At 59.6% G+C, this 23,407-nt stretch overlaps 10 protein-coding genes and 2 non-coding genes across 12 annotated transcripts; 5 read left to right on the forward strand and 7 right to left on the reverse strand.

Annotated features, from left to right (window-relative positions):
* Nucleotides 1-236: 236 nt before the first annotated feature.
* On the forward strand, nucleotides 237-1,440 carry A1Q1_02557 (19 kDa protein having G-X-X-X-Q-X-W; the record flags this gene model as incomplete). Its single annotated transcript, XM_014323819.1, has 3 exons — nucleotides 237-652; nucleotides 851-1,010; nucleotides 1,252-1,440. 3 exons carry the CDS (start codon nucleotides 237-239, stop codon nucleotides 1,438-1,440), a joined length of 765 nt encoding a protein of 254 aa, XP_014179294.1.
* A 553-nt stretch (nucleotides 1,441-1,993) lies between these two features.
* Nucleotides 1,994-3,940, reverse strand: A1Q1_02558 (high-affinity methionine permease; the record flags this gene model as incomplete). The annotated part of the gene is made up of 3 exons (XM_014323820.1): nucleotides 1,994-3,467; nucleotides 3,531-3,615; nucleotides 3,667-3,940. 3 exons carry the CDS (start codon nucleotides 3,938-3,940, stop codon nucleotides 1,994-1,996), a joined length of 1,833 nt encoding a protein of 610 aa, XP_014179295.1.
* A 1,434-nt stretch (nucleotides 3,941-5,374) lies between these two features.
* A1Q1_02559 (uncharacterized protein) lies at nucleotides 5,375-6,280 on the forward strand (the record flags this gene model as incomplete). The annotated part of the gene is made up of 3 exons (XM_014323821.1): nucleotides 5,375-5,824; nucleotides 5,878-5,974; nucleotides 6,012-6,280. The coding sequence occupies 3 exons, from the start codon at nucleotides 5,375-5,377 to the stop codon at nucleotides 6,278-6,280; spliced, it is 816 nt and encodes a 271-aa protein (XP_014179296.1).
* Nucleotides 6,281-6,455: 175 nt separating this feature from the next.
* Nucleotides 6,456-7,328, reverse strand: A1Q1_02560 (uncharacterized protein; the record flags this gene model as incomplete). The annotated part of the gene is made up of 1 exon (XM_014323822.1): nucleotides 6,456-7,328. The coding sequence occupies one exon, from the start codon at nucleotides 7,326-7,328 to the stop codon at nucleotides 6,456-6,458; it is 873 nt and encodes a 290-aa protein (XP_014179297.1).
* Nucleotides 7,329-7,822: 494 nt separating this feature from the next.
* On the forward strand, nucleotides 7,823-8,738 carry A1Q1_02561 (uncharacterized protein; the record flags this gene model as incomplete). The annotated part of the gene is made up of 2 exons (XM_014323823.1): nucleotides 7,823-8,114; nucleotides 8,221-8,738. The coding sequence occupies 2 exons, from the start codon at nucleotides 7,823-7,825 to the stop codon at nucleotides 8,736-8,738; spliced, it is 810 nt and encodes a 269-aa protein (XP_014179298.1).
* A 287-nt stretch (nucleotides 8,739-9,025) lies between these two features.
* A1Q1_t316 lies at nucleotides 9,026-9,111 on the forward strand. The gene has a single exon. It is a non-coding gene; the product is annotated as a tRNA-Thr (tRNA).
* A 418-nt stretch (nucleotides 9,112-9,529) lies between these two features.
* Nucleotides 9,530-11,018, reverse strand: A1Q1_02562 (uncharacterized protein; the record flags this gene model as incomplete). The annotated part of the gene is made up of 3 exons (XM_014323824.1): nucleotides 9,530-9,991; nucleotides 10,030-10,775; nucleotides 10,826-11,018. 3 exons carry the CDS (start codon nucleotides 11,016-11,018, stop codon nucleotides 9,530-9,532), a joined length of 1,401 nt encoding a protein of 466 aa, XP_014179299.1.
* Nucleotides 11,019-12,267: 1,249 nt separating this feature from the next.
* Nucleotides 12,268-12,347, reverse strand: A1Q1_t328. The gene has a single exon. It is a non-coding gene; the product is annotated as a tRNA-Asp (tRNA).
* An 887-nt stretch (nucleotides 12,348-13,234) lies between these two features.
* A1Q1_02563 (uncharacterized protein) lies at nucleotides 13,235-15,025 on the reverse strand (the record flags this gene model as incomplete). The annotated part of the gene is made up of 1 exon (XM_014323825.1): nucleotides 13,235-15,025. One exon carries the CDS (start codon nucleotides 15,023-15,025, stop codon nucleotides 13,235-13,237), a length of 1,791 nt encoding a protein of 596 aa, XP_014179300.1.
* A 985-nt stretch (nucleotides 15,026-16,010) lies between these two features.
* A1Q1_02564 (uncharacterized protein) lies at nucleotides 16,011-18,588 on the reverse strand (the record flags this gene model as incomplete). Its single annotated transcript, XM_014323826.1, has 8 exons — nucleotides 16,011-16,235; nucleotides 16,280-16,482; nucleotides 16,531-17,130; nucleotides 17,168-17,382; nucleotides 17,429-17,486; nucleotides 17,622-18,035; nucleotides 18,111-18,354; nucleotides 18,406-18,588. The coding sequence occupies 8 exons, from the start codon at nucleotides 18,586-18,588 to the stop codon at nucleotides 16,011-16,013; spliced, it is 2,142 nt and encodes a 713-aa protein (XP_014179301.1).
* A 1,510-nt stretch (nucleotides 18,589-20,098) lies between these two features.
* On the forward strand, nucleotides 20,099-20,662 carry A1Q1_02565 (uncharacterized protein; the record flags this gene model as incomplete). Its single annotated transcript, XM_014323827.1, has 1 exon — nucleotides 20,099-20,662. The coding sequence occupies one exon, from the start codon at nucleotides 20,099-20,101 to the stop codon at nucleotides 20,660-20,662; it is 564 nt and encodes a 187-aa protein (XP_014179302.1).
* A 460-nt stretch (nucleotides 20,663-21,122) lies between these two features.
* Nucleotides 21,123-22,944, reverse strand: A1Q1_02566 (methylmalonate-semialdehyde dehydrogenase; the record flags this gene model as incomplete). The annotated part of the gene is made up of 2 exons (XM_014323828.1): nucleotides 21,123-22,535; nucleotides 22,705-22,944. 2 exons carry the CDS (start codon nucleotides 22,942-22,944, stop codon nucleotides 21,123-21,125), a joined length of 1,653 nt encoding a protein of 550 aa, XP_014179303.1.
* Nucleotides 22,945-23,407: the final 463 nt, after the last annotated feature.

Below are 23,407 nucleotides of genomic sequence, written 5' to 3' on the forward strand. Positions count from 1 at the left end.
GCATCGAATGCAACGACAGCCAAGAGCAGCCGGAAGCAAACAAGAGGAGGTGCTCGGCAGGAGCGAGGAGGAGCACAGGAACAAGGCCCTGGAATGGCCAGGGCACCAGGCCATGGTCGGAGGAACGACGCACTCACACACAGAGCGTACGAGGGCAGAGTGACCGAATTTCGACCTTTGGACGCCCGCCCTTGCGATCCGAGTGCCCTGACTCACCGTAGACCAACTCTAACGTTATGCCTGCCTGGCCTTGCCCCTCTGCGCCCTCTGTGCCCTCTGCACCTCTGCTCCCACCGCTGCTCTCTCACCTCACTCACACTCTCCCTGTTCTCCAAGAATATATAACAAACACCCCGCCCGACCCCTTGCTCCTCCCCACCACACCAGACTCCAGACCACTTCCAACACTCGAACACTCACTCTCTCGCTCACCTTCTCAACAAGCTACCACGATGCTTTCCATCCTCGCCCAGATCACCGTCCTCTGCGCCCTCGTCGCTGCCCAGTGCGAGCCCTCCGGCCCCACCTCGTCCTCGTCCTCCAAGGGCCCCGAGCCCACCGGCGGATCCGTCCAGTTCCACCCCTCCAAGGCCAACAACAAGTGCATTGACGTCGAGGCCGCCAACTTCTCCAACGGCGCCAAGGTCCAGGTGTAAGTGTCGCTTTGCCATCAGGTCATTGCTGCTCCGAGTGACGGTGTTTGGTGCGGTGGTCCGTGTACCGGATGTGGCCGCCCCACCGATCTGGGGCGCTCCAGACGCGGATCAAACCACCGCCGCGCCAGCCGAAACCAGAAGTCCCGGGGCGCAAGTGGTCCAGACATCGAAAGAGCATTCGCTGACAATGCCAGCTACGACTGCAACGGCTCTGCTGCCCAGAACTTCGAGGCCAAGCGCGGCCCCACTCAGATCAAGGTCAAGGGCCAGAACCTCTGCCTCGACGCCGGCACCGACCCCAAGTCGGGCTCCAAGGTCCACCTCTGGCAGTGCTACCCCGGCCTTAAGCAGCAGGTGAGTAGAGATCGGCAGCGGCACGGCAGAAGGAATGCGCAGAGGCGGTTTCGAGGGTGAAGCGAACTGCGGATTCTTGCGGTTCCGGCCGTAGCATTTCATTTCCACTACGCGTCGAGCCGCAGTCCCCGAATTTCGGCCATACCCCAACCAGCCGCGTCCCATTCCCGCGTCGCGCGGCATGCACATCCAGCCAGCCCTTCCTTGCCTCCCACATCAGAACGACAACTGACATGCACAGTCGTGGTACATCACCGGCGACAACCGTCTCGCCCTCGAGAACCAGGGTCTCTGCCTCGACCTCACCGACGGCTCGACCGCCAACGGCAACGGCCTCCAGGTCTGGGAGTGCGGCACCGGCAACAAGAACCAGGAGTGGAACGGTGCCGGCCTCGCCAATGCTCGCCGCCGCCGCACCTTTGACAACTAAGCGTGCTCGCCGTCTAGTGGCGCGCGCCGTGATGCTGCTCCCGCCCGTGCCCGCGCCGTGTATGTAGTCATCGCTTGAAAACGGACAATTTCAACAGCATAATTTACATGGACAATCTTACAGCCTTGGGGGCACTCACCCAGGCTCTCTATATAGTCGATTAGTGGACACTCTCACCCCGCTTACAGGCGGGGGCTTATGAATGAACAGATGCCTACGACTTTTCGAGACGTGGAAGCAGGCGGCGTGCTCATTGACGACGCCGAGAGTGACGAGAACGCCCGAGCAAGCGGCAAGCCCAGAACGCTTTTAGCTCGCAAGGCGAACCTTGCCTGTGGTGCCTGGAGGCTAAGTGGTTCATGGCTATTCAAGCCATTTGACTTGTCTTCGATTGCAGCATTACGCATGAACCTTGCTGTTTGCTTTTTGTGTGCGTGTGCATCCTGGTCGTACTCTACACACCTAACCCATGTTCTAATCTACACAGTGCACCCTATACAGCCTATCCATCGCCTACGCACACTGAAGAGTAATCACAGTCCGAATCGGAGCTCTAGGCCTTGTCGGGGTCGTCGACGACGGTCGTTGTCTCGGAGTGAATCGAGCGGCCGGCGGGATCGTGCTTGTCGTCCCACTCCTGCAGCTCGTCAAGGGGCACACGCACAAGCTCGTGCCCAACAGCCCCGTCGGGCCACGTCGTGACCCGGCGCCGGATAGCATAAGAGCGCCAGCGAGGCAGGAGCTGTCCCCAGACCCAGAAGTATCCTCCCGAGATGGCAATGATGGCGAGGCCGACAATGCTCGGCGTGGCATAGAAGAAGTGGAAGCTGGAGGCATTGATGCCCTCGCTGGGCGGGACCCAGGGCATAATCAAGAGATAGATCTTGCTAGCGAGGAAGAGGAGGACACTTGCCGTCCAAGCCCGATACTCACTCCTGGGCAAGCCCAGCTTGGCCCTCTTGCGCCGGATCACGAACAGGCCCACGGTCATGAGTGCGAAGAAGGCGCTCTCGGGATAGTTCTGCAGCGCAATCACAAAGTTGAACGCATCCCCCGCCGGCGGCGCCAGGATCATGACCGTCGTCACGAGCCAGATCGTGATGACTGGGCCGATCGGCGTGCCGAACGGGCGGATGTTGACCCACCACCTGTTCCAGGGGAGGACGCCCTGGCGGCCGATTTCGCGGATGATGCGCGCCTGTCCCACAATGACGGCGAGGATGTTGCCAATCGCAGATAGCACGGGGAGGATGGTGAGGCCCTGTGCGGCGCGGGCGCCGAAAAGGCGCTCGAAGAACAGCGTCGCTGTCACTTGCGCACTAGAGGCGAGCTCGGCCTTGGGGATCGCGGCGAAGTAGGCAATGTTCACGAGCGTGTACAGGATCGCGACGACAATGACGGCCGCGTTGCTGGCTTTCTTGAGGGTTGGGACCGGGTTGCGCACCTCGTTCGCGACGTTGAACGTGTTCTGGAACCCCTGGTAGGAGTAGATGATGGACACGAGCGCATTGGCTTGCGCGTACCCGTCACTCCTCGTTCCCGCGAAGGCGTTGTGGAAGTTTTGTTTCGGGTTCTGGATACTCGTCTTGCCGCCGAGCACGACGAAGCCTGCGATCGCAATGAAGACGAGCGTCAGCAGCTTGATCGTGCCAAAGACGTTGACGGCGAACAGCGAGAAGCGCGTGGACAAGATAGGCACGAGTGAGATGGCCGCAAAGGCGCCGATGGCGGTGCCCTTCAGCGCCCACTCGGAGCCCGTGTGTCCGCAGAGACGGAAGATCCATGTCGCAAGCACGATCGCGTTGCCGGACGTGAAGGAAAGAATGATCGTCTGCACCGCGAACGCGACGGGGAAGAAGAAGCGCGGCCGAGGAAACGCCTGCTCAAGATACACCACTTCGGAGCCGGAGCGCGAGGGGAAGTACGACAACAGCTCGAGGTAGACTGAGAGGCCTGCGAGGGTGAGCACGAATCCGATCGCCCAGTACACGAGCGAGAGGCCGATGCTGCCCGTTGACTGCAGGATGCTGGATGCTGGCATTAGCAACTGTTCATGTCTCTCGCGTGTGCACAAGGTTTACAAGGTTCACCTCGGAACCTTGCCTTCGTAGCTTTGACCGGCGCAAAGGAAAGTTTCGCTGGAAACGATCTTCCCGGTCTCGTGCCGGTCCCCGCCTTGACGACGGGACACGAGGGGCGAGTCTGCAGACTATTGCGGTTACTCACGCGTGGAGAAGATACCAGTGCCGACGATCATGGACACGTTCAGGAAGAGCGCTGTCCACGTGCCGACCGAGTAGCCCAGAGGCGAGCGCGCCTCGACTGGCGCACCTGAGGCGGACTGATACGTGACTCCGGCTCCGTTCTCGCCCTTCTCGCCGATCACCACGCCGCTGTCCGTGTACAAGACCTCATGGACGGGGTCGTTGACCGACGCCGCGTGCACTGAGGCCGCGTAGTTGGCCGACTTGCTGTCGCTGGAGAGCTTCTCGGAGCTCATCGATGCTTCCTTCTAAGTTTCGCGATTTGTTGGGTTCTCGGAGCAGAGGTTTTGGGCGGTCGTAGGTGCCGAGTCCTTGGGAATTCTTGAGTGATGTCTGGAGCTATTACGCTCGTCGCTGCGCATTTATACCCCATCGCCTTTTGGAGCGGTATGCATGCATGCATGCATGCGGATCAGCATTGGAGTGAGCACAAGTGCGGACAGTGACGAGCTAAGTTTGGTGGAATCACGCCATTTCAGAGGCCACTTAGCCTCTTTCGCTCGTCGTTCTCTCGTCAACCATCGCTGCGCCGTGCCTTACCACCCATTTCAGTGAGAGGGAGATCGGCAGCCTACCCGGCAGCGGATATCCTGATCTCCGCGTACAGCGAGGTTGCACCATCGTTGGAATGTATGCGTGATCGCTTATCAGAGCTTCAGAGGCTCAGCTTGCTCCAACCCGAGCATCGGTGGCCAACCCCACGTCCCGGGGTGTCGGCAAACGACCCAGAGGAACTCCGCATACCCGGCTGGTGTCTAAAGCTGCAGGTCATAGAAGAACGCTGATTCGCTGCATTGTGTTCTCAAACGAGAACAGGTGTTGCCAAATCTGAGACTTAGCGCAGTTCCTTGCCGGATCTTGGTCGTCTGCAGACTGCGTACGACAGATCGCGTGAGTTCCCGACTCACGATCAGATTGAAATCAATATTGCTGAAGGACGTGTGACACTCGTTCTTGCACATCGCTTTCTTGCCCGACGAGGACTCTCTCGAGTCTGGTCACGTGCTAAGAGATGTGCAGGTGAAGGCCGAGATTACCGACGGACCCGAAGTCGACGTTGCACCATCCACGCTCCTCCCAGTGCTTTTCGATGATCGATGAACGCAAAGCCGCCCTTACCATCGAACGGTCAACGTGGACGAGCATGACGTTGCCGACAATCTTTGCGCGTCCAGTGCAGTCGATCGACACACCAAAGACCCCGCAAGACAGATGACGATCGCACGAACCAGGGCCCCGCACTGACCAGCCTCCGGCGCCGTGGGGAGCAGGCAGCCGTCGTCCGCAGATGCTGACGACCTCTGCAAGTCACTAACGCATCCTGCCAGCGACCACGCCAAGAAAGGCTTGTGTGAGTGCGAAGCTGGTGCGCTGACAGTGCAGCACCTTGGGTTGCCCGACCGCCTGCTGCGTCGGCTACTAGCTGCGGTCACTACGCTAGTCGCACCAGTGCGGCGGCGGGGCGAGGGCACCATGAGGGGTGCACGTCGCATGGGCGCATGGGCTAGGCTCGAGCGCGATTAACCCGGCCAACGCACATCACTTGTCTGAATGCTGTGCTGTCTACTCTTCGCGCGCTCGCACGTTTGCCTGCCCTCGACGCTCCTACATAAGCGCGCTCACGCCTGCCCTCCCGACCACACTCCACCCCATCCTCCAACTCTAGTACAATGGGCTTCTTCGACGACATCAAGGGCAAACTTACCGGCGACGACGACCACAACCGTCACGGCAACGTCTCGCCTTACCAGGGCGGCTACCAGCAGGGCTACCAGCAGCAGGGTTACCAGCAGCAGGGCTACGGCGGTCCCGGTGGCCCCGGAGGGTACCAGCAGCAGGGCTACGTCCAGCCTGGTGGATACCAGCAGCAAGGAGGCTACCAGCAGCCGGGCGGATACCAGCAGCAGGGCGGATACCAGGGTGGCTACCAGCAGCACGGCCAGCAGCCGTACCAGTCGCACGGCCCCGGCCAGCACGGCGGTCCCCACGGTGGACCGCAGGGCCAGCACGGCGGCCCTCACGGCGAGAAGAAGGACAAGGGCTGGTCGACCGGCGCCAAGGTTGCCGCTGGTGTTCTCGGCGCTGCCGCTGTCGTCGGTGTCGGCGCTTGGGGTGTCCATGTGAGTTAGATCGGCGATGTCGGACTGACAAGCAGGAGTACAACGAGCACCAGGAGGAGGAAGAGGAGGAGCGCCGTCGCCAGGAGGAGGAGCGTCGCCGCTGGGAGGAAGAGCAGGAGGCGGACCGCCGCCGCTGGGAACAGGAGCAGGGTGAGTCTAACTAGCCAGTCGTGACTGACAATCGCAGAGAAGCAGAACGACTACAACGGCGGCGGCGGTGGTGGCGACTACAACCAGAGCCGCTCGTACGGCGGCTCCAACGAGGAGCGTCAGGCCGAGCTCGACCGTCGCCAGGAGGAGCTCGACCGCCGCCAGGCCGACCTCGACTCGCAGTGGGAGAACTGCGACAACGACGACGATCGCCAGCGCCTCGAGCAGCTCCAGAACCAGAAGGACGAGGACCAGCGCCGCAAGGATGACGACCAGCGCGAGCAGGACCGCCGCTGGGAGGCGTAAGATCGTCTTTAGGCTGACGACCAACCCGGCTCACGTAGGAGTTGGGTCAAGGGCACGGCTGCTGACCCTTTGACCAGATGACAACGAGACTAGACATGGAGGAGGAGGAAGACACGCTAGAGCATAACGAATAAACATGTACATAAGTAGTTGTGATCGTCACGCAGTTCTCTCACTAGTACTCGGGCTGCTCCCCGTCCTCGGCTGACCATCCTCCCGTCTTGTCAATGAAGTACTTGACGGTGTCGGTCCCGAACTCCGGCCACATCTTCGGCTTCTTGGTGTACTTCAACGTATCAAGGAGGTTCGAGACGAAAAGGGCAGGGAGGTGCTCATTCTCTTCGTCCCTGAGCCGTTGAAGCTCCTCTTCGTCGAGTTCGTCGAGCATGCGGCGGATTTGGCTCTCCCACTCCTCGCTCTGAGCGAAGAGCTTACGGAGATTCGTTCCCTTCGCGCTCTTGTCCTTGATACACGCGGAGATGATGAGGCAAGCGGAGTCGAGAGCGTACATCTTGGTCTCGAATTCGGCGTCCGGGAGGGAGAACAGCGCCACGGCCTCCTTCATCTTCGTCCTGGCGAACTTCTCGACAGCTTCCGCGGCAGTCGCCGCCTTACCCTTCTGCGCCGGCGTGGGTGGTTTCTCTACCTGCTTCTCGACGGAAGTCACGATCGAGTGAAACGTGGCCTCCCTTGTACCAGCGCGGGGAGCGACGAGCCTCCGTCCCAAGCGGCGGTTCTCCGGGTTCGTGTATGCAAAGTATGACTCGGGGATCTTCGGGCGCGACATCAGCGGACGGCGGAGCTTCTCCTCGGTGTCATCCCACTTGCAGACCGTCTCCCATGCGCGCATCTCGTACGGCTCGGGATCGTTCGCGGCAGCAGACGGGCCAAGCACCTTTCGCCGCCGCGTCTCCGCTGCATTGCGCTGATTCGCCAGAGTGAAGTCGCGCGAAGCCTTCGCGGCCGCCTTCTCTCGGACTGCCTTGCGCTCGGCGGCACGGATCTCCGCCGGGGTCATCTTCCGGGTCACCCAGCGTACGGGCGGCATCTTGCGGTCGTTCTACGTCGAGGAAAGAAGCTTTGAGGTGCCGGTGGCGCACAAAAGGTTTTGGGGAAGAAGATAATGCTGAGATAAAATGACGCCTGCGCTTGGACATCGGACATTCAGGGTCAGATGCTCAGATATCAATCAGACGCGTCGGTGGCGACAGTTCACGGTTTGTACAAACTCGCGACTCCAATAATGCTTCACTTCAAGATGCATTTAGTACCAGCTTGACTTGGACAGGCGCGAATACTTGCTGTTGCATGTATTACCATTCGCTGATAAGCCCCGTTATGCAACGCTACACATAGCGAAGCGCTGCGACTTTGACGACGTCAGGACAAAGGCAGGCGCGTCATTGATTAGGCGCGGGATTAGGTGGCCACGTGTCTCGTTCGCCTATTCCTGAAACGCTTTCAGGCACGTCGTCATAGCATTCGGCGACCATAGATTGCGTGTCACCTGGCACTTCGCAACCTGACAACCAACTAGCAGCAATGTCCGGAGGGTACGCCATCGTCGACGTCGACGAGGACGACACAAACAATGGTCTCCAGTTCAAGACCTTCCTGAACGACTCTGCCGACGATGGCGCCGGCCCCTCCTCCGTGGCTGGACCAAGCTCATCGAGCCGGCGCCGCGACGCACCTTCGTCCATCTTCAACCTCGCCTACTACCAAGTGTACTTCGATGTGGACACGACGACAGTTTTGAAGCGCGTTGGCATGGCGATGATTCCGCGAGGTGGTTTCCTGACCGATGCGTGCGAGGGACAGGTTGACCTCTACGGTGCGCTGCCAACCATCTGTCGAAGCTGACAACAGGTCCCTTTTGGACGCTCGTGACGCTCGTGCTCGTTTTATACACGACGTCAACACTGACTGCTTCGCTGCAGGCGTACATGGCGGGCGAGCCGTCTGTGACGAACATCCCCCTGCTGTCGACAGCCACGACTCTCATCCTGATGTATGGCATGGCGTTACCCGCACTGCTGTGGGGTGCTACGCGATGGCTCGGCGTTGCAGAGTGGGGACCAGCCGAGGCCCTCGCGATCTACGGATACGGCATGGCAGTCTTCATCCCGATCAGCCTGCTGTGCTTGATTCCGTTCTCGATCGTGCGCTGGGTCCTGGTCGGCCTCGGTGCGCTCAGCTCTGGTTTCTTCCTGTAAGTCTCGACTTCCGAATGAAGCTGACGAACAGCGTGACGAACATCTACCCCGTGTTGGCGAGTGGGGAGAACAAAATGGTGCGCGGACTCGTTGTCCTTGTTGCCGTGCTCCACCTCGCGCTGGCGCTCGCCATGAAGGTCCTCTTCTATTCGTACTCTGTCGGAGGCAAAAATGTCGGCGAGGCCCTCCCGGATCCTATCGGCGACGGCAAGGCAGGAGCAGGCGACAGGCGCTGGATGTGAATATAGACTTGGAGATGTAGACTATGCTGTGTACGTATATGGGATAGCAGGGATGGTCGCTCGATCCGGAGACCCCGGAGAGGCACTCGTCACCCGGCGGGCATCGGAGGGAAGATCAACCTCTGAGCCCTTCTCCTCCAACTGAACCTTCTCGTGCACGTCGCTCTGGACGAAATGTGGATCGTTGTGCGCGACAGCGACGCCTCAAACATGCATAGCGTCCGGAACAGACGGCAATCAATCGCGCCCGCCCCGGCGCTGGCGGAAGCAGTGCTCACGTACGCCCTGCCTCTGTAGCGGAGTGGTTAATGCGTTTGTCTTGTACCTTAAGGACAACAACAAAAGATCGTGGGTTCGAATCCCACCTGAGGCCAACCACGAAAGTGAGCAACCTTTTGGACGTCGTCATGGACGTTTTTGGCTCTTAAGAAGTGCCAGCAACTGGTTAAGGTAAGAGAGGTCAACCCGGCGTGGTTGGCAGGTACGAGAGCTGGTGCTCTCGAGTTGAGGACATCGTTGTCACTTGGCCCGGAAATTGGTGTGCTGGGAAAGGCTCGCGCAGCTGAGGCAATGCATGCAGCTGGAATGTAAGGGAATATCCAGCTCCATGACTTTGCTACCTAGCACCCAAGGATACGAAACACTTGAATGCGAAGTTTGAGCGATTGATTCATTCGACTCTGACAATCCGTGGTGGCTTCTGTGAATTTCACGATATTCCGAAATTTACATAATAGAATGAGACAGCACCGGCTGTGACGCGCGGCACGGCTAATGTCGCCCTGACATTATCACCGGGCGGTGGGACCCGGTCCACAGTTAGGTTGGTTGGTCACGCTGCAAAGCCAAGTCTGGGTGCGGTGACCGGTCGCTACTTCATCCATAGGATAATTGGAGATAGTGGTCGTGGGCTTGGTGTTGGTGAAACCGGGCTTGTTCTCAAGGCCAGGCACTGAGGCCCTGTTGGGAGTGCCGTTCTTGTTCGCGTCATTCACCTGTTGCTGGGTACTGCGGTTGGGAAGGGGCCACTGCGAGACAGGCCTGCCGTCGACAGCCTTGAGATTGCCGGGGTTGCTGGTGTCCTGACCCGGCAGCACGAGGCCGTTGCGCCAGCGCAGGTTGGGCTTGACAAATCCCGGCTTGGCAGCATTTCCGGTGGGCTTCTTCTTCACGTCATTGCCCCACAGAGGGTTGTATCCGGGAAGCTGCTTCAGGGGAGTGATGGCTCCCACATCCTCAGCAACGATGTCACCCTGGCCCAGTCAACGTCTATCTTCACTTCCTTACTCACCTCCATGAGACACTGTTGAGCCGCACGATACTGAGTGCTACCGTCCTGTCCGAAAATTCTGTCGACCGGATCGACGAAAGCTTCCATCTTCTTGTCAATAGCTTGCTGAAGGATGTGGGTCGGCCATCCGTTCACGAAGTCGGCGTGCAGGGTGTCGCCATAAGTGTCCCCGTTGGCCCAGACCAGGTTCGCCTGTCCAGGACGCCAGTTGGCCTTCTGCTCGGCAGTGAGCTCATAGAAAGACTCCAGCATGACTTGGGGATAAGCAATGGGATGAGTGTCGGGACACCTGTTGGCATTGACAACCCAGTAGCTGCCTCCATGAATCGGGAAAGCCATGTGTGAGAAGTGGTCGGGTGAGTCGAGGTCCTGGCTTGCGAGGCCGCAAGACGGGAAGTGAAGCCTGGTCCTCAAATCGTCCGGGGCTGCTTTGGTGGGAAAGATCTGCGACTTCTCTCCCCACTCGGCCTTCTGCTTCCACTCAAGCCGAATACCTTGGAAGCTCTCTGATCCCTGGTCGCGCCTCATGGCATTGCCAGTGATCATGCGCATACCTTCAGGGAAGGGAACTGAGTTTTGGAACTCAGACTGGTAGTAGATGACAATGTTGTACGGCGGAACGATGGAGTAGGTGCCATCCGGGTTGATGTAGTAGAGGGCAGGTTGCCAGTAGTTGGACTTGTCCTCAGCAAACGCAACAGTGGTGCAGTTGGCCTTCAGCATATCTTGGGTTGTGTCAAGGACATCTACACTCATCAGCATTCTTCGGACTGGCTGCAGCTCCAAAGAGACTCACCGCGGAAACGAGAGCCGCCGATGACAAGGTGCACATGGTCGCTTACACCCCCGTCCTTCTGCTGGATGATAGGGTCCATGCGGGAGTATGTGAGGATGTTGCCCACCAGGCGGAAGCCCCACACTTTGGCCAGTGCCCCAGAGGACATGGCCAAGGCAGACAAGACAATTGCAGCAACGCCGAAAGGGAGCATGGTGTGAGGTTGGGATGGGGGAAGTGCTGATAGGAAGACAGCGCTTTATACCTTGCGGCACATGAATCAGGTACTTCTCGGAGTGCAACCGATGGTAGCTTACCGCCGGTGCGCCGGTGCCGTTGTTCATCACACGACTTTGCTTGTCACACAAGGGGCTCTGGTGGAGGAGTACATCCAGAACGTCCATCGGCTGTTGCCTTACGATAAACAGCTCTTCCGATCGTCATGCCTCCTGGATTTTAGCTTTCGGGGATGATGCTGTGGCCGCCGAGCGATCGTCCTGAGGGCGTCGCGCAAGGCTGTCCCTCGCAATGTGCGCATCGCCATGCGGCCTCCATGTAAGGGTGACCACTGTGAAAAGTATGGAAGGCGCGAGCCCTCCCAACCAAGCGTGAAGAAAACGGCTGTCCACCGCCCGAATGCACGTCCGAAGGATCAGGGAGGGGCAGTCAGGCAGACGAGCCCTCGTCCCGCATGCCCTTTTTCGGGAGGACAATCGCTCCACTGAACCCGGTCCTCAGAGCAGAACTGTCCAGCGCTGTAGAAGCAGCTGCCAATCTTAACGACGCGACGGGTGAGGGTGAGGGTGTGCGCCCATTGTTAGTTTGAGTAGAGCTTATTTCCTTTGTTGGATGCTTTCGCTTTGCTAAGGTTCAAGCCTGTAAGCTTTTGAGTTTACGAGTAAATCGCGAGATTCCACTATGGAGTCCCGTCAATGGCCGCGCTTCATTATCAGTGACGGCAGTGCAGAGAAGTGTCTCGGAGCATTCCTGTCTGTTGCCTCTGAGCGCTGGCCAAAAGCAAGCAGGGAACGCCAAAGAATCCCTATTGCTATCCTTGAGATCACGGATCCCGTCGCGGGCACAGATGCAATGACCGCTACTCGTGACAAGCCCGCGCGTGACCCGACGGAAGTTCGGTGGCATGGACTGAAAGCGCGCTCTCTGTCATGGGGGTTTAATGCGTGCTCAGCTGGGCTTTATCAGAGCGCCGGAAGGCTTCGCGGAGGATCAACTGTCCTGTGCATGGCTGGCGCAATCGCGAGGAGCTAAGTCCCCAGGCGCGAACAACCTCAGCCCAGCTGGGTTTCTGAGGCTGTTCAATTGGCCTGTTAAGGTTTCGAATTCTTATCGGCAACTTCCTGTCCCACTCGGCATTCAACCATCTGCAGACGTCTCTGTTGGCTCGACCAAAAACGAGCGTTCTCTGCTGTAGCTGCATGCAGAACGTCCAGAAAAAGAAAGAGCTTCCTGTCGGAGAATCGAACTCCGATCTCCCGCGATCATACGTGACAAGCGAGCATACTAACCGTTATACGAACAGGAACTGGATGACTTGGTTTCTCGTGAGGAGTGATTGAGGTGTTGTTGTGTGTCACGTGACTTCGCGCACCTTTGCAGTTGCCATCGCCCGTGCTACAGAATGCTAGGTAGCTGGGGAAGCCTCGCCGACCAGTGAAAACGTATCCGGAGGGCAAGGACGAGCGGGCGGATGAGGGTGCTCAAGGCGCGGCCGCCCTCGCGTGGAAGGATGATGTCTACGACGCCACACAACAAATCTGGTTATGTCTGTGTCAAAGGTCAACTGTCTTCGATCAATACATGGAGTTGGGGATGACCAGACGGTTGACAACAGTCTCGAGAAAGTCTTCAAGTAACGCAATAACCATAATTGCTGCCCTGGTTTGGGCGCCCGGTCCCGGTCCCGGGATAGGGGGCCTCTGCATGCCGACGTGCGCCTCACCACGGCCTAAAGTCGCTAGACTGCATGTGGCCGCACGGTCTAGTTCGCATTACGACAACGAACGTTGGATATCGTACTGCCACACTGCCACGCGGAATCGCACTCGCTTGGCTCTCCCTGGTAGTACGGCGGTCATCGCTCGTTGCCCGGACCAGGTACGCGTGATCGGGCCGTTGCCTGTAATTCTCAAAGTGAAAAGCTTAACGTGTCTCTAACAGTTCGCCGTCTTTGAGGCTAATCGGTTCACACACTGACTGTAGCAGGGTTCCACGGCTGCGGAAACTCCCGCACGCGTACATCCCTCGAAGCAGAGTTGGAGATTGCCCCTGTCTGGCTGAGCAAGTGCCGATCGCTGGCACAGCCACATAGTTTGAACGGCCTTCCACTCAAGCGGACCAAGCACATTATCGACATTGTCCGTTACTGCTCGTACGAAATGTCCATGTTCGAAATGCTACAACTTATGAGACCTAGTGTCCTGCCAAGATATCCGCCGCTATCTTCTCCGCAAACGCGTATACAACACTCTGCGGGTGCCCCGGAGGCAGGAGAGCGAAAGAGGACGCATCGACAACGCGGAGACGGTTCACGCCAATGACCTTAGCTTTGTTGTCTACGACGGCGGTGGGATCGTCCCTGCGGCCCATGCGGCAGGAGACGGCCGCGTGCCACACGCACATAACGTCTTTCCTGATAGCCGCCAGGATTTGCTCGTCCGTTTTGACGTCCAGTCCAGGGTGGTACTCAACCGGATCGGCGAGGATCCCCTTTACGGCGTCCGAGGTGAACACAGCCCTGGCTCGCTTGTACGAAGCCACCATGACGTCGATGTCGGCGGGATGGGTAAGCCAACCCGCCTCGATGACGGGCTTGTCTTCGATCCGATTGCTGCGGAGCGTGACGCTACCACGGCTCTGAGGGTTGGCGACAGCAGCCATAAGGGTGCCGTACATGTACCCGTCGCGCGGCTGGTCTAGGAGGAGAGCGCCAAAGTCACCCACATAGGCAGGCGCGGATACGTACTCGGCGTCGGGCCAAGATTCGGGGTAGCGGTCGAGGATCGAGAGCGTAGATGCCTGTAGTTGGTCGCGAGGAATCTTCTCGAATGCGATCACGTCGGCTCCGTTGTTGGTGAGAATGCCCTTGTTGCGAGAGAAGTTCAACAGGAACTCGTTGACCGCAATGAGGGGGTTTAGCGCTAAGCGCGTCAACGAGTCGACGGTGATGCGGTAGGACGGTCCCGCGAGAACGTGATCGGTGAGGTTCTGGCCAACGCCCGGACGGTCGGCGACGACAGGAATATTGCGCTCTTGCAGGTGGGCAGCAGGACCGACGCCGGAGAGCATCAGGATCTGCGGAGAGTGGAAGGCGCCAGCGGAAAGAATGACTTCCTTGCGCGCATTGATCTTGGTTCCCAACTTGAGCTCAACGCCGATGGCGTTCTTCTGGTCGTCGAACAGAATCTTTCGCACACTGCTCAGCTCGTGAACGTGCAGGTTGCTCCTTCCCCAGCGGATAGGGTCCAAGAAGGCCGACGCGGAGGACTCGCGCTTGCCGTTCTCCTTCTGGACTGTCAAGGACGCCCATGAACTGCCCATCAGGTTGCCGCCAGAGAAGCCGGGAATCTCGGGGATGTTCAGACTCTGCTGCATTCCGGGGATCATCCAGGAGCTCATCGGCTGTGCGTACGGCGGGTAGGTGACCGAGAGCGGACCACCGTTAGGGTCAAAGTCGCCGGCGTCGAACTGTGCTGAGGCGTTGCCACGCTCCTCGTTTGGCGGAGGGGTGAACTGGACCGACTTCTTGAAGAAAGGCTCGAAAGCGTCCCACCGATAGCTCTCGTCGCCAACCACATCTGCCCACATGTCCAGCGAACCCTTGTCGGGTCGCTGGTACAGCATGAGGTTTCGCGCGCTGGTGCCTCCAAGGCATTTGCCGCGCGCATAGTGCACGACTCGGTTGTCGCCTCCCTTCAGCGGTTCAGTCTTCAGGTTCCAATCCACCAGAGGGTTTGTGTCGAAGAGGTCTGACCCAGAGAACAGAGCTCCAGTCAATGGCGTGTCCGAGACGATCGGGTTGGACAGCTTGTACGTTGTGCCGGGCTCAATGACGCCAACCGAGATTGAGGGGTCCTCCGAAAGACGCGCCGCCAACGTCAACCCCGCTGTTCCGCCGCCGACGATGACATAGTCGTAGGTCTTGTCGAAGAGGCCGAGACTGAGACCACATGCCAGCTCAGCCAAAAGTAGGAGGGCCAGCATAATGGGAGATCACGAAGCAAGGCGAACGGGGACCTCAGAGCTTCGACATTCGCAGTGTTTATAACCAGATCAGAAACTCGGTCAGTTGTGTTGGGTTAGCTATCCCTGCGCGTCGCACGCACGCGCATTGCATCGCTTTCGCTCAATTCCGTTGTTCTGGTCGTCAAAACCAAGCTACTACTCCCGTTCCGCACTCTTAGTCCCGTTCCGCGCTGTAGGAGTCATGTACTCCCATGCTCCAGTCTACTTTGACGGGCAAGAAAATGCCCATTGATCACCGAGTGTTCATGCATCTAGCATTCCCCAATTGAGGGTTGCTGCACGCCTTGCGATCTATCTGGTTTCATATCAATTCAAGCGAAGATATTCGGACCTCGGCGATGGACTCCAAGACGCCCGTCCGTTAGGCTGTTGCCCACTCCAGAATGGTTCTGAAACGACGCTAAAAGCTTAGAACCGTACCAAGCGTCGCCGATAAGACGTTGGGCAGAGATGAGACCCCTAGACTGAGCGCCGATTCTCGGTAGCTCACCGAATCCGGCGAAGGTGAGGCTATCGGGAGAGCTAATTGCTGCTAGCCAGAGTCTGGACATCGAAATCGGCGCGCCAGCCAGTAGTTCCAGTGTTATGGTCTCGGAGCCATAGCGCTGTCTCGTTTCTGCTGATCTTGGTCGGGGAATCGTCTCTGGCCCATTTTAAAGGGTGGTGGACGAGTGTCCCTAGCGGGCAACTTTTCTTGAATCGTTGAGGGACTGATGGAGGGAGGTTTGAGGGAGCACGGCCGCACGGCCTGTACCCACAAACAGGATGGACTGAACATCAGTCGGCAAGCCCCCGCTTAGCAATGTCCAGTCCGAGAGCAGATGTCTCTATACAGCGCGGTGTGACCGCGGAACTAATGAATGTATTGCTGTCTATGCATGATGATTGAAGGCAGCTGCTGGCAGCAACTGCACATCCTCTTGTGGGGGAGGATCACGAGTCGTTACTCCATGTCGACGTCCGCTTCGACTTCTTCTGCCTCCTCTTCCTCGTCATCCTCGTTCATGTCCATATCGAGCACCTCGACCTCCGTCCCGCCCTTGGTCAGAACGCAGCAGGTTCTTCGTCCCTTGCGTCCGTTCAGCGCAAGCAGCCACGAGTCGGTCGATGACCGGGCAGGGCCGATAACACGGCAGCGCGCAACCGCAAGCTCCTGCGGGTTGAGGTCCTGGTACTGGAAAGGTCAGCGCAGGTTGCCAAAGAGCGACATACCAAAGAGCCCAAATTCTCCTTGACCGTTGGCAGATCGACCAGCTGCTCGCTCAGCGCCTCGACCGTGGTCGTCGCTAGATAGCGTTCGCCGCGAAGCTGGAAGACCACCGCGAGCTCCTCATCGTCGAAGAATCCCGCCTGCACGATGTCGCCCTCAGGAACGCAAAGGCGCACACCGCGGAGCGCGCCTTCTGCGTCGGAGGCTGCTAGGTCCACTATCTGTTAGCTCAAAGTAACTTTCGTCAACTGACCTGTCGAGCCTGACTGCATGAACACGAGCCACCGCACACCGTCGATTGTGCGCTCGGAAAGCAGCGTCTCCTGGGGAAGCGCGCGGAGCAGCTCATCGTTTGCTGCGTCTTCTTGCGGATGACGGGGCTTGACAGCAGTCACAATGTCACTGCATAACACGAGCAGAGTGTTTGCCCACGTCAGCGGCTCAACCTCGGGATACCGCTCAATTGGTTTGTCCTCCGTCAGCTCGGCGTCACCGCCAGCGGTGTCCGGCGAGGAAGGCACGAGACCTGGGGACACGGGGAGCGGCGATGCGGCGGCCGAGTCCAGCGACTGGTCACCGAACGGCGGCGGCGAAGACAGACCTTCGGGTGCCGGTGTCGCGCCGAGCCTGCTCAACGTCTGCCGCAGCACAGCGTCCAACGCGGACGACATCGCCGGCGCCTTCGGTGGGATGCTCGACGGAAGCACATCCTCCGCTGCGTCCGGGTCACGCGGAAAGTTAACTGCGAATCGAGGGTGCAAAAAGCCGTTCTTCATAAACGACCAGACGAGCTTGACATCGTGTGTCGGAATGGGCAGAGCGTCGTCGGCGCTAGCAGTGATGCGCGTCATTTCTGTTGTCAGCTCTGGTACGCCAATAATGGAGCTCACCGAAGCGGAGCCACTTGCACCACTCTGCGCTAGCGGCTTCCTCCAGCTCCGCCTCCTGTCGTAGATGCTCGGACAGGAGCGCAAACGCCTTCGCGATGTCGATGGCTCGCTGTGTCGCCTCGCTATCGATGCTCAGGTCACTTTCCGCTTCCTCCCCAGCCCAGCTCAGCAGCTCGTCGAGGATGAGAATAATCCGCTCGAGGGCCGGGACGATGCTGAGAGAGATAATCGACTGCAACGTAGAAAAGGCTGTCTGCAGACTTGTCTCCCATTTCGAAACGGTCTGGCGTTAATTCCATGACGAACCCATCAACTGACCCTGTTGGTCATGCGGTTGCCCAGCCACTCGTTAACGGCGGGGCCGCAACGTCCCGCCATCAGGTAGCGGAACAGATCAGCCTGGACGTCGGATTCCGACACTACTGGTCAGCTAGTTCGAGTTCACTCCACTCACTTCCCTGTTGCTGGCCACACGTCTCGAGCTCCTCGCGCCAGATCATGGTCTGCTTGTCGCCATCACGGAGCGCCGCCTCGATTGACTCGATGCCGCGGAAGAGGATGTTGATGAGGCTTGCAAGCCGATCTGACCTCTCTGACAGGCCAAGCACAGAAGGGGGTGTTGGAGAAGGTGTGCCCTCCGGCAGGCGGAAAGTACCCGTCAGCAATCTGCTTCCTTCTCTGCCTGTTTCTCGTGCGGGCGGCAAGAGCGTCAGGACGTCTGGCGGAGCACGTGGATTCGATGGCAGAAGTGACGGGAACGTCTCGACCTTCTTGTGCGGTCCAAGGTCCTTTGCTGTCGGCGGCGGGGGAGCGAAGGGGTTGATACTATCATCAGCTTCTGCTCGCAGCAGACGACGCACATGGCAGGCTTGGGCGGGTCAACCGGTGTCACGCCAGGGAGGGAGTCAATGATCATGAGAGAGGAGCCGGGCTGCCGTCAGACTCGCGACAATGAAACAGCTCACCAAAGGCTTTTCCCAGTCCGTTCCTCCGTCCACCCACTCCAGTGGCCACCACTCTGGCCGAGCTGATCGATCGGCGGCGGAAGCCCAGTCAGCCCGCGACACTTGCTTGATGACCTTCGGCGGGACAAGCACAGCTTTCGTCACCTTGCCAGTGTGGACAGAAAGGTGCTGGACTGTGCTTTTGTTCATTCCGCTGAGCTCGTGATCGGGCCATGGCTCGAGCTGTAGCACGAATAGCGAAATACACAAACCTGCCATCAGCTCAAATCAAACGCTGGACAGCTCACCGTCTCGGCTCCAGGCTAAGCCCAACACGCGTCCCGTGATGTTGACCTCCCACACCTTGCTGCCAGACATACGCCATAGCTCGACAATCGTGTGGACAGGACCCGCGCGCGCCTTCCCTTTCCCCGCCTGGTCGCCGGCGTCCTCGACGATGAGCGCGACGAGGTCCATTGTCGGGTTGCATGCCTCGGGGTGCAAAACATGCTGCTGAGAAAGCGATATCGTTGCCAGCGGCGTGAACGAGCGCAGCTCGGTGAACTCGCTCATGTCGCTGGCCGGTTGTCGTAGCTTTGTCTTTGTTGTTGTTGAGCAGCGAGCCTTTGTGCACGGCGAACAGACTTCCCTCCTCGTGACGTTGTTGACAACATCCGTGCCTGGAAGCATTAACGGGGCCAGAATGGTGAAATGGGAGTGGAGGTGTGTTGATTAGGGAGTGAGGTAATGGGGGCGCTATCCCCCGCGCTGATTTGTTACGAGATCAGTGGGCCCTCTGCCAAATCGAGGCTACTCACAGCCCAACCCAAGTCACTGCTGCAGCCTCCAGCTCGCTTTCACATCCATCCTATCATCGAGTCATCCATCAGCCCCGACACTGAGACCTTCGATTTGACCGGAAAGGGACGCATCCGCTACACCGACTGCACCCATTTTCCTGGCGCACTACCCCCCACACCCGATAACAACATGGACGCCGACCGGCCATCCGGCTCGCGCACCCGAGGCGCGGAGCGGCGCTCCCACAACGGCGAGCCGTATCGCTCGTATCTCCGCCGCGGGAAAGAGACGGAGTACGCGTCTTCCCCGCCTGCGTCTTCGGTGCGCGACGATGAGAGCGGAGGTTCTGGCGACGAGGGCGAGGGCAGCGACCGGCGGGAAATGGACGTGGATGACGAGATCGACGAGCTTCTCTCCGGCGGGGAAGGCGGCGATGACGGCGACGACGGCGGTGACGGTGACGATGGAGATGACGGAGGAGACGGCGATGACGCCGAGGGAGGAGGCAAGGGCCAGTCGGAGGACCAGCCGCGCGATTGCGAGTGGGAGGACTGCAACGAGAGGCTCGACAACCAAGCCCAGCTCGTTCAGCACGTCACGAGCGGTGAGTGGCCCCCATTGACCCTATGCTTTGAACTCATATACCGCGTCGTGCGGTATCTGAGCTTGAGCTCCTTACATGGAATCCGTGGCTGACGTCTGTGCAGTGCATGTAGGAACAGGGCGACAGCCACACGTCTGTCTCTGGCGGACGTGCAACCGACTCGGTCAGAAGCAGGCATCCCGCCACGCGCTCCTCACACACATGCGCTCGCACACTGGCGAGAAGCCGTATGCGTGTCCGGAACCAGGTGAGTGCGAAGCGGTAGAGGACGAATTGGTGCACGACGAGGGCGAGGAACATTATGCGTCCTTTCCGAGGAAGTACCATGACCGTGGTTGAGTCACGAGTCGGTCGCGTCACCGTGCCCCTTGGTGCCCCCGTGGGCCGGGTGCGCCGATCTGTTGAGCGGCCGTGGCATGATCCACACTATCCGCGGTGCGCAGCGCATTAGCCAGCGCTAAACAACACGCTGGCGTGTCATGCCTCTTCTCTCAACACCCCATTCTCTCAGCTTCTCCTTCCCTTGTCATCGAACATAGCTGACAACCAGGCTGTGGACGCCAGTTCACCCGCTCCGACGCGATGAACAAGCACGTGCGCGCGATTCATGGTGCGGGTGGCGGAGGCCGTCGGCGCCGCGGGGCCGCGACCGAGGTCTTCCTGAAGGGCGGCGACGGTGACGATGAGCCGTCGGCCGCCATCCGCGATCTGGTGAAGGACGACGACCTGTGCGACGTCGTGCAGCGCCTGTACTCGCGCGACCGCATCTCCTACAAGCCGTCGAGCGAGGACGAGAAGACGGCGCTCAAGTACATGCGCGACAGCCGGCCGGGGGGCGCGCCCTCGCGCCGCCGCGGAGGGCCGAGAGGCGGCAAGCGCCCGGGCTCGGACAGCGACGAGTTTGACGAGGGCGTGTCGAAGCGCTTCCCGCCCGACCGCACCGTGGAGGGGTACATGACGGATCCGGCCGGCGACGCCGAGCTCCCCGTCATGAGCCGCAACAGGTGGCAGGCCAAGTACATCATGGCCAAGGCCAAACTCATGCTCGTCGAGGAGGAGAATAAGATGAGAAGGGACGAGCTCGCGTTCTGGATGGAGTACGAGGACCAGGTCCTTGGCGGCAAGGACAGAGACGTCGATATGTAGTACACTCGCACGTCCGCTCCGCTTCCACAGCATCCCGCCCATCAAGCTTATGCGATCCAACAGCAGTATCCCGGCTTGCAGCACCCCAGCTACCCGTTCATCCAGCCCTACCAGCGCCGCTGACGGAGCTTCTTTTCCATTTGGTAGTCGCGCCGGCGACCTACACTTCGACTCTTTCAGCTACGAAAACCTCCGGCGCGACCTACACTTCGACTCTTTCAGCTACGAAAACCTCGGCCGACCTTCACGTCAGTCCGAGCCAAGTAAAAGCAGCGACTATGCAACCTGTTGTACCGATACACATCATGCATGCAACTTGCGTAAGAATGGCGAGGTCGATTGTCTGATTACAACTACGTCCTCGTTGTTTTGGGGGGAGAGGGATGCCTGATTAACTGCTGAAACTAACTTCCTAAATCTATGAGAGCGCTGGGAGTGGCGCCGGGAGGAGCTGAGACGCTTAGTTGATCTGGGGCATGGAGACGGCGGCGCGGCTCGAGAGCGAGTCCTGGTGAGGCCAGAGGGCGGTGGTGGTCTTGCGGACGGTGTAGAAGTCGAGACCAGTCTTGCCGTAGAAGGGGATGTCGCCCATGAACGAGCCCTTGGAGCCGGACCAGTTGAACATGGGGAGGGGGACGGGGATGGCGACGTTGATGCCGATCTGTCCGGGCTCGGCCTGGATCTCAAACTTGCGCGCAGTGGCGCCAGAGTTGGTGAAGATGGCGGCACCGTTGCCGTACTTGTTGGCGTTGATGATGTCGATCGCCTCGTCCATGGTCTCGGCCGAGATGATGTTGAGGACGGGGCCGAAGATCTCGTTCTTGTACGCCGACATGTTGGTGTCGACCTCGACGACGGTGGGGCCGACAAAGTTGCCGTTCGGGTACTCGGGGACGACGTGGCCACGGCCGTCGAGGAGGATCTTGCCGCCCTCCTTCTCGACAGAGCCGATGAGCGACTCGATGCGCTCACGGGCCTGGGGGGAGATGACCGGTCCGAGGTCAGCGCCCTCCTCGAAGCCGCCAGAGACCTTGAGGCCCTTGGCGCGCTCGATGAGCTCGGGGATCCACTTGCGCGACTCGCCGACAAAGATGGCGACGGAAAGAGCCATGCAGCGCTGGCCGGCGGCACCAAAGGCGGCACCGGCAACGGCGTTGAGGGTAAGGTTCTTGTTGGCGTCGGGCATGATGACGGCGTGGTTCTTGGCACCGAGGTTGGCCTGGACACGCTTGCCCTGGACAATGGCACGGTCGTAGATGTGCTTGCCGGCAGTGTCACCACCGACGAACGAGATGGCCTTGATCTCGGGGGCGTCGCAGATGGCGTTGACAGTGTTGGCAGAGCCGTGGACGACGTTGAAGACACCGTCGGGGAGACCGGCCTTCTTGCAGAGCTCGGCAATGATCATGGTGGCTCCGGGGTCACGCTCAGAGGGCTTGACAATGAGGGTGTTGCCGGTGACGGTGGCGAGGGCAGCCGACCAGAGGACGATCATGGCGGGGAAGTTGAAGGGGGTGATAGCGGCGGTGACACCGAGGGGGAGACGACGGGAGTAGGTGTCCATGTCGTTGGTGACCTCGAGCTTGTCGCCGAGGAGGGTCGAGGTGATGGCGGTGGCAGCCTCAACAACCTGGAGACCACGGCCGACGTCACCCTGGGCGTCGGCGAAGGTCTTGCCCTGCTCAAGAACAATCGACTTGGCGATGTCCGGGGTGTGCTCGCGGATGAGGTGAAGGAGCTCGAACATGACACGCTGGCGGCGCATGATCGAGGTGGTCGACCACGACTTGTACGCCTCAGAGGCGGCGTCGACGGCCTGCTGGAACTCCTCGGCGGTGGTCTCGGGGACGCGGGTGACAACAGCCTGCGACGACTGGGAGGGTTAGCTTCTGGAAATCGAGATCTGTGCGCTGGATACGCCGCCGTCCGTGTCCGTGTCTGCTGGGCCGGGACTCGGAGGTCACCGTTTGTCAGGTCCCAACACGGTCCCCTTGCTCCCAGAGAACGTCGGAACACGACGATATCAGCTTATCTGTACTCACGGGGTCGCGGACCTCGAGCCAGTCCTTGGCCTTCGAGTCGGTGAACTGGCCACCAATGAAGTTCTTGGTGTTGCCGCCGGTGGCAGAGGTTCCAGCCCACTTGGAGGAGACCTCGTCGGCGTACTGGCGGGCGATCTGGGAGAGGGCCGAGATCTCGGCGGCCTTGACGTTGGAGGCCGAGGAGGCGTAGCCGCGCGCGAGGCGGACGGTGGTGGGGGCGATGCGAGCGGACCTGAGCATTGCGAGTGAGTGGTGAGAGGGGGAGGGGTTGGGGAGAAAGAGAAGGATGAGCAAGCCAGCTGGGGCGATATAAAGGATTCCCGCCTCTGTGAGCCAGGTACGGCTCGCTGCTTTAGCTCTGCTATCTGCGCACAAAGGCAAGCTCCAGGCGAGCGAGGTACACCACCGGCCGCGCCCCCCGCGCCCCAGGCTAAGTTGGGCCCGGCGCTCGGCTCGGATCTAATAGCCGAGCTTAGGCGAGATACTGCTCGGCAACGGTTTTTATCAGTGCCCACTGAGCAGCCCTGACCCCGCATCCTAATCTGTATTAGAAACCGTGTGTAATCTTCAAATAGACGCCGGATTAACACTTCGTGGTCCATGTCGAGTGCCGTGCCGCGCCTTGCTTACACGTTCCGAGGACGGTCGGCTTAACTTTTTTTCTGGGCACTAGGTCCAGCCCGCCTGGCATGGGCACAGACTC

This window comes from Trichosporon asahii, assembly GCF_000293215.1.
Source record: "Trichosporon asahii var. asahii CBS 2479 unplaced genomic scaffold scaffold00051, whole genome shotgun sequence".
Lineage (NCBI taxonomy): Eukaryota > Fungi > Basidiomycota > Tremellomycetes > Trichosporonales > Trichosporonaceae > Trichosporon > Trichosporon asahii.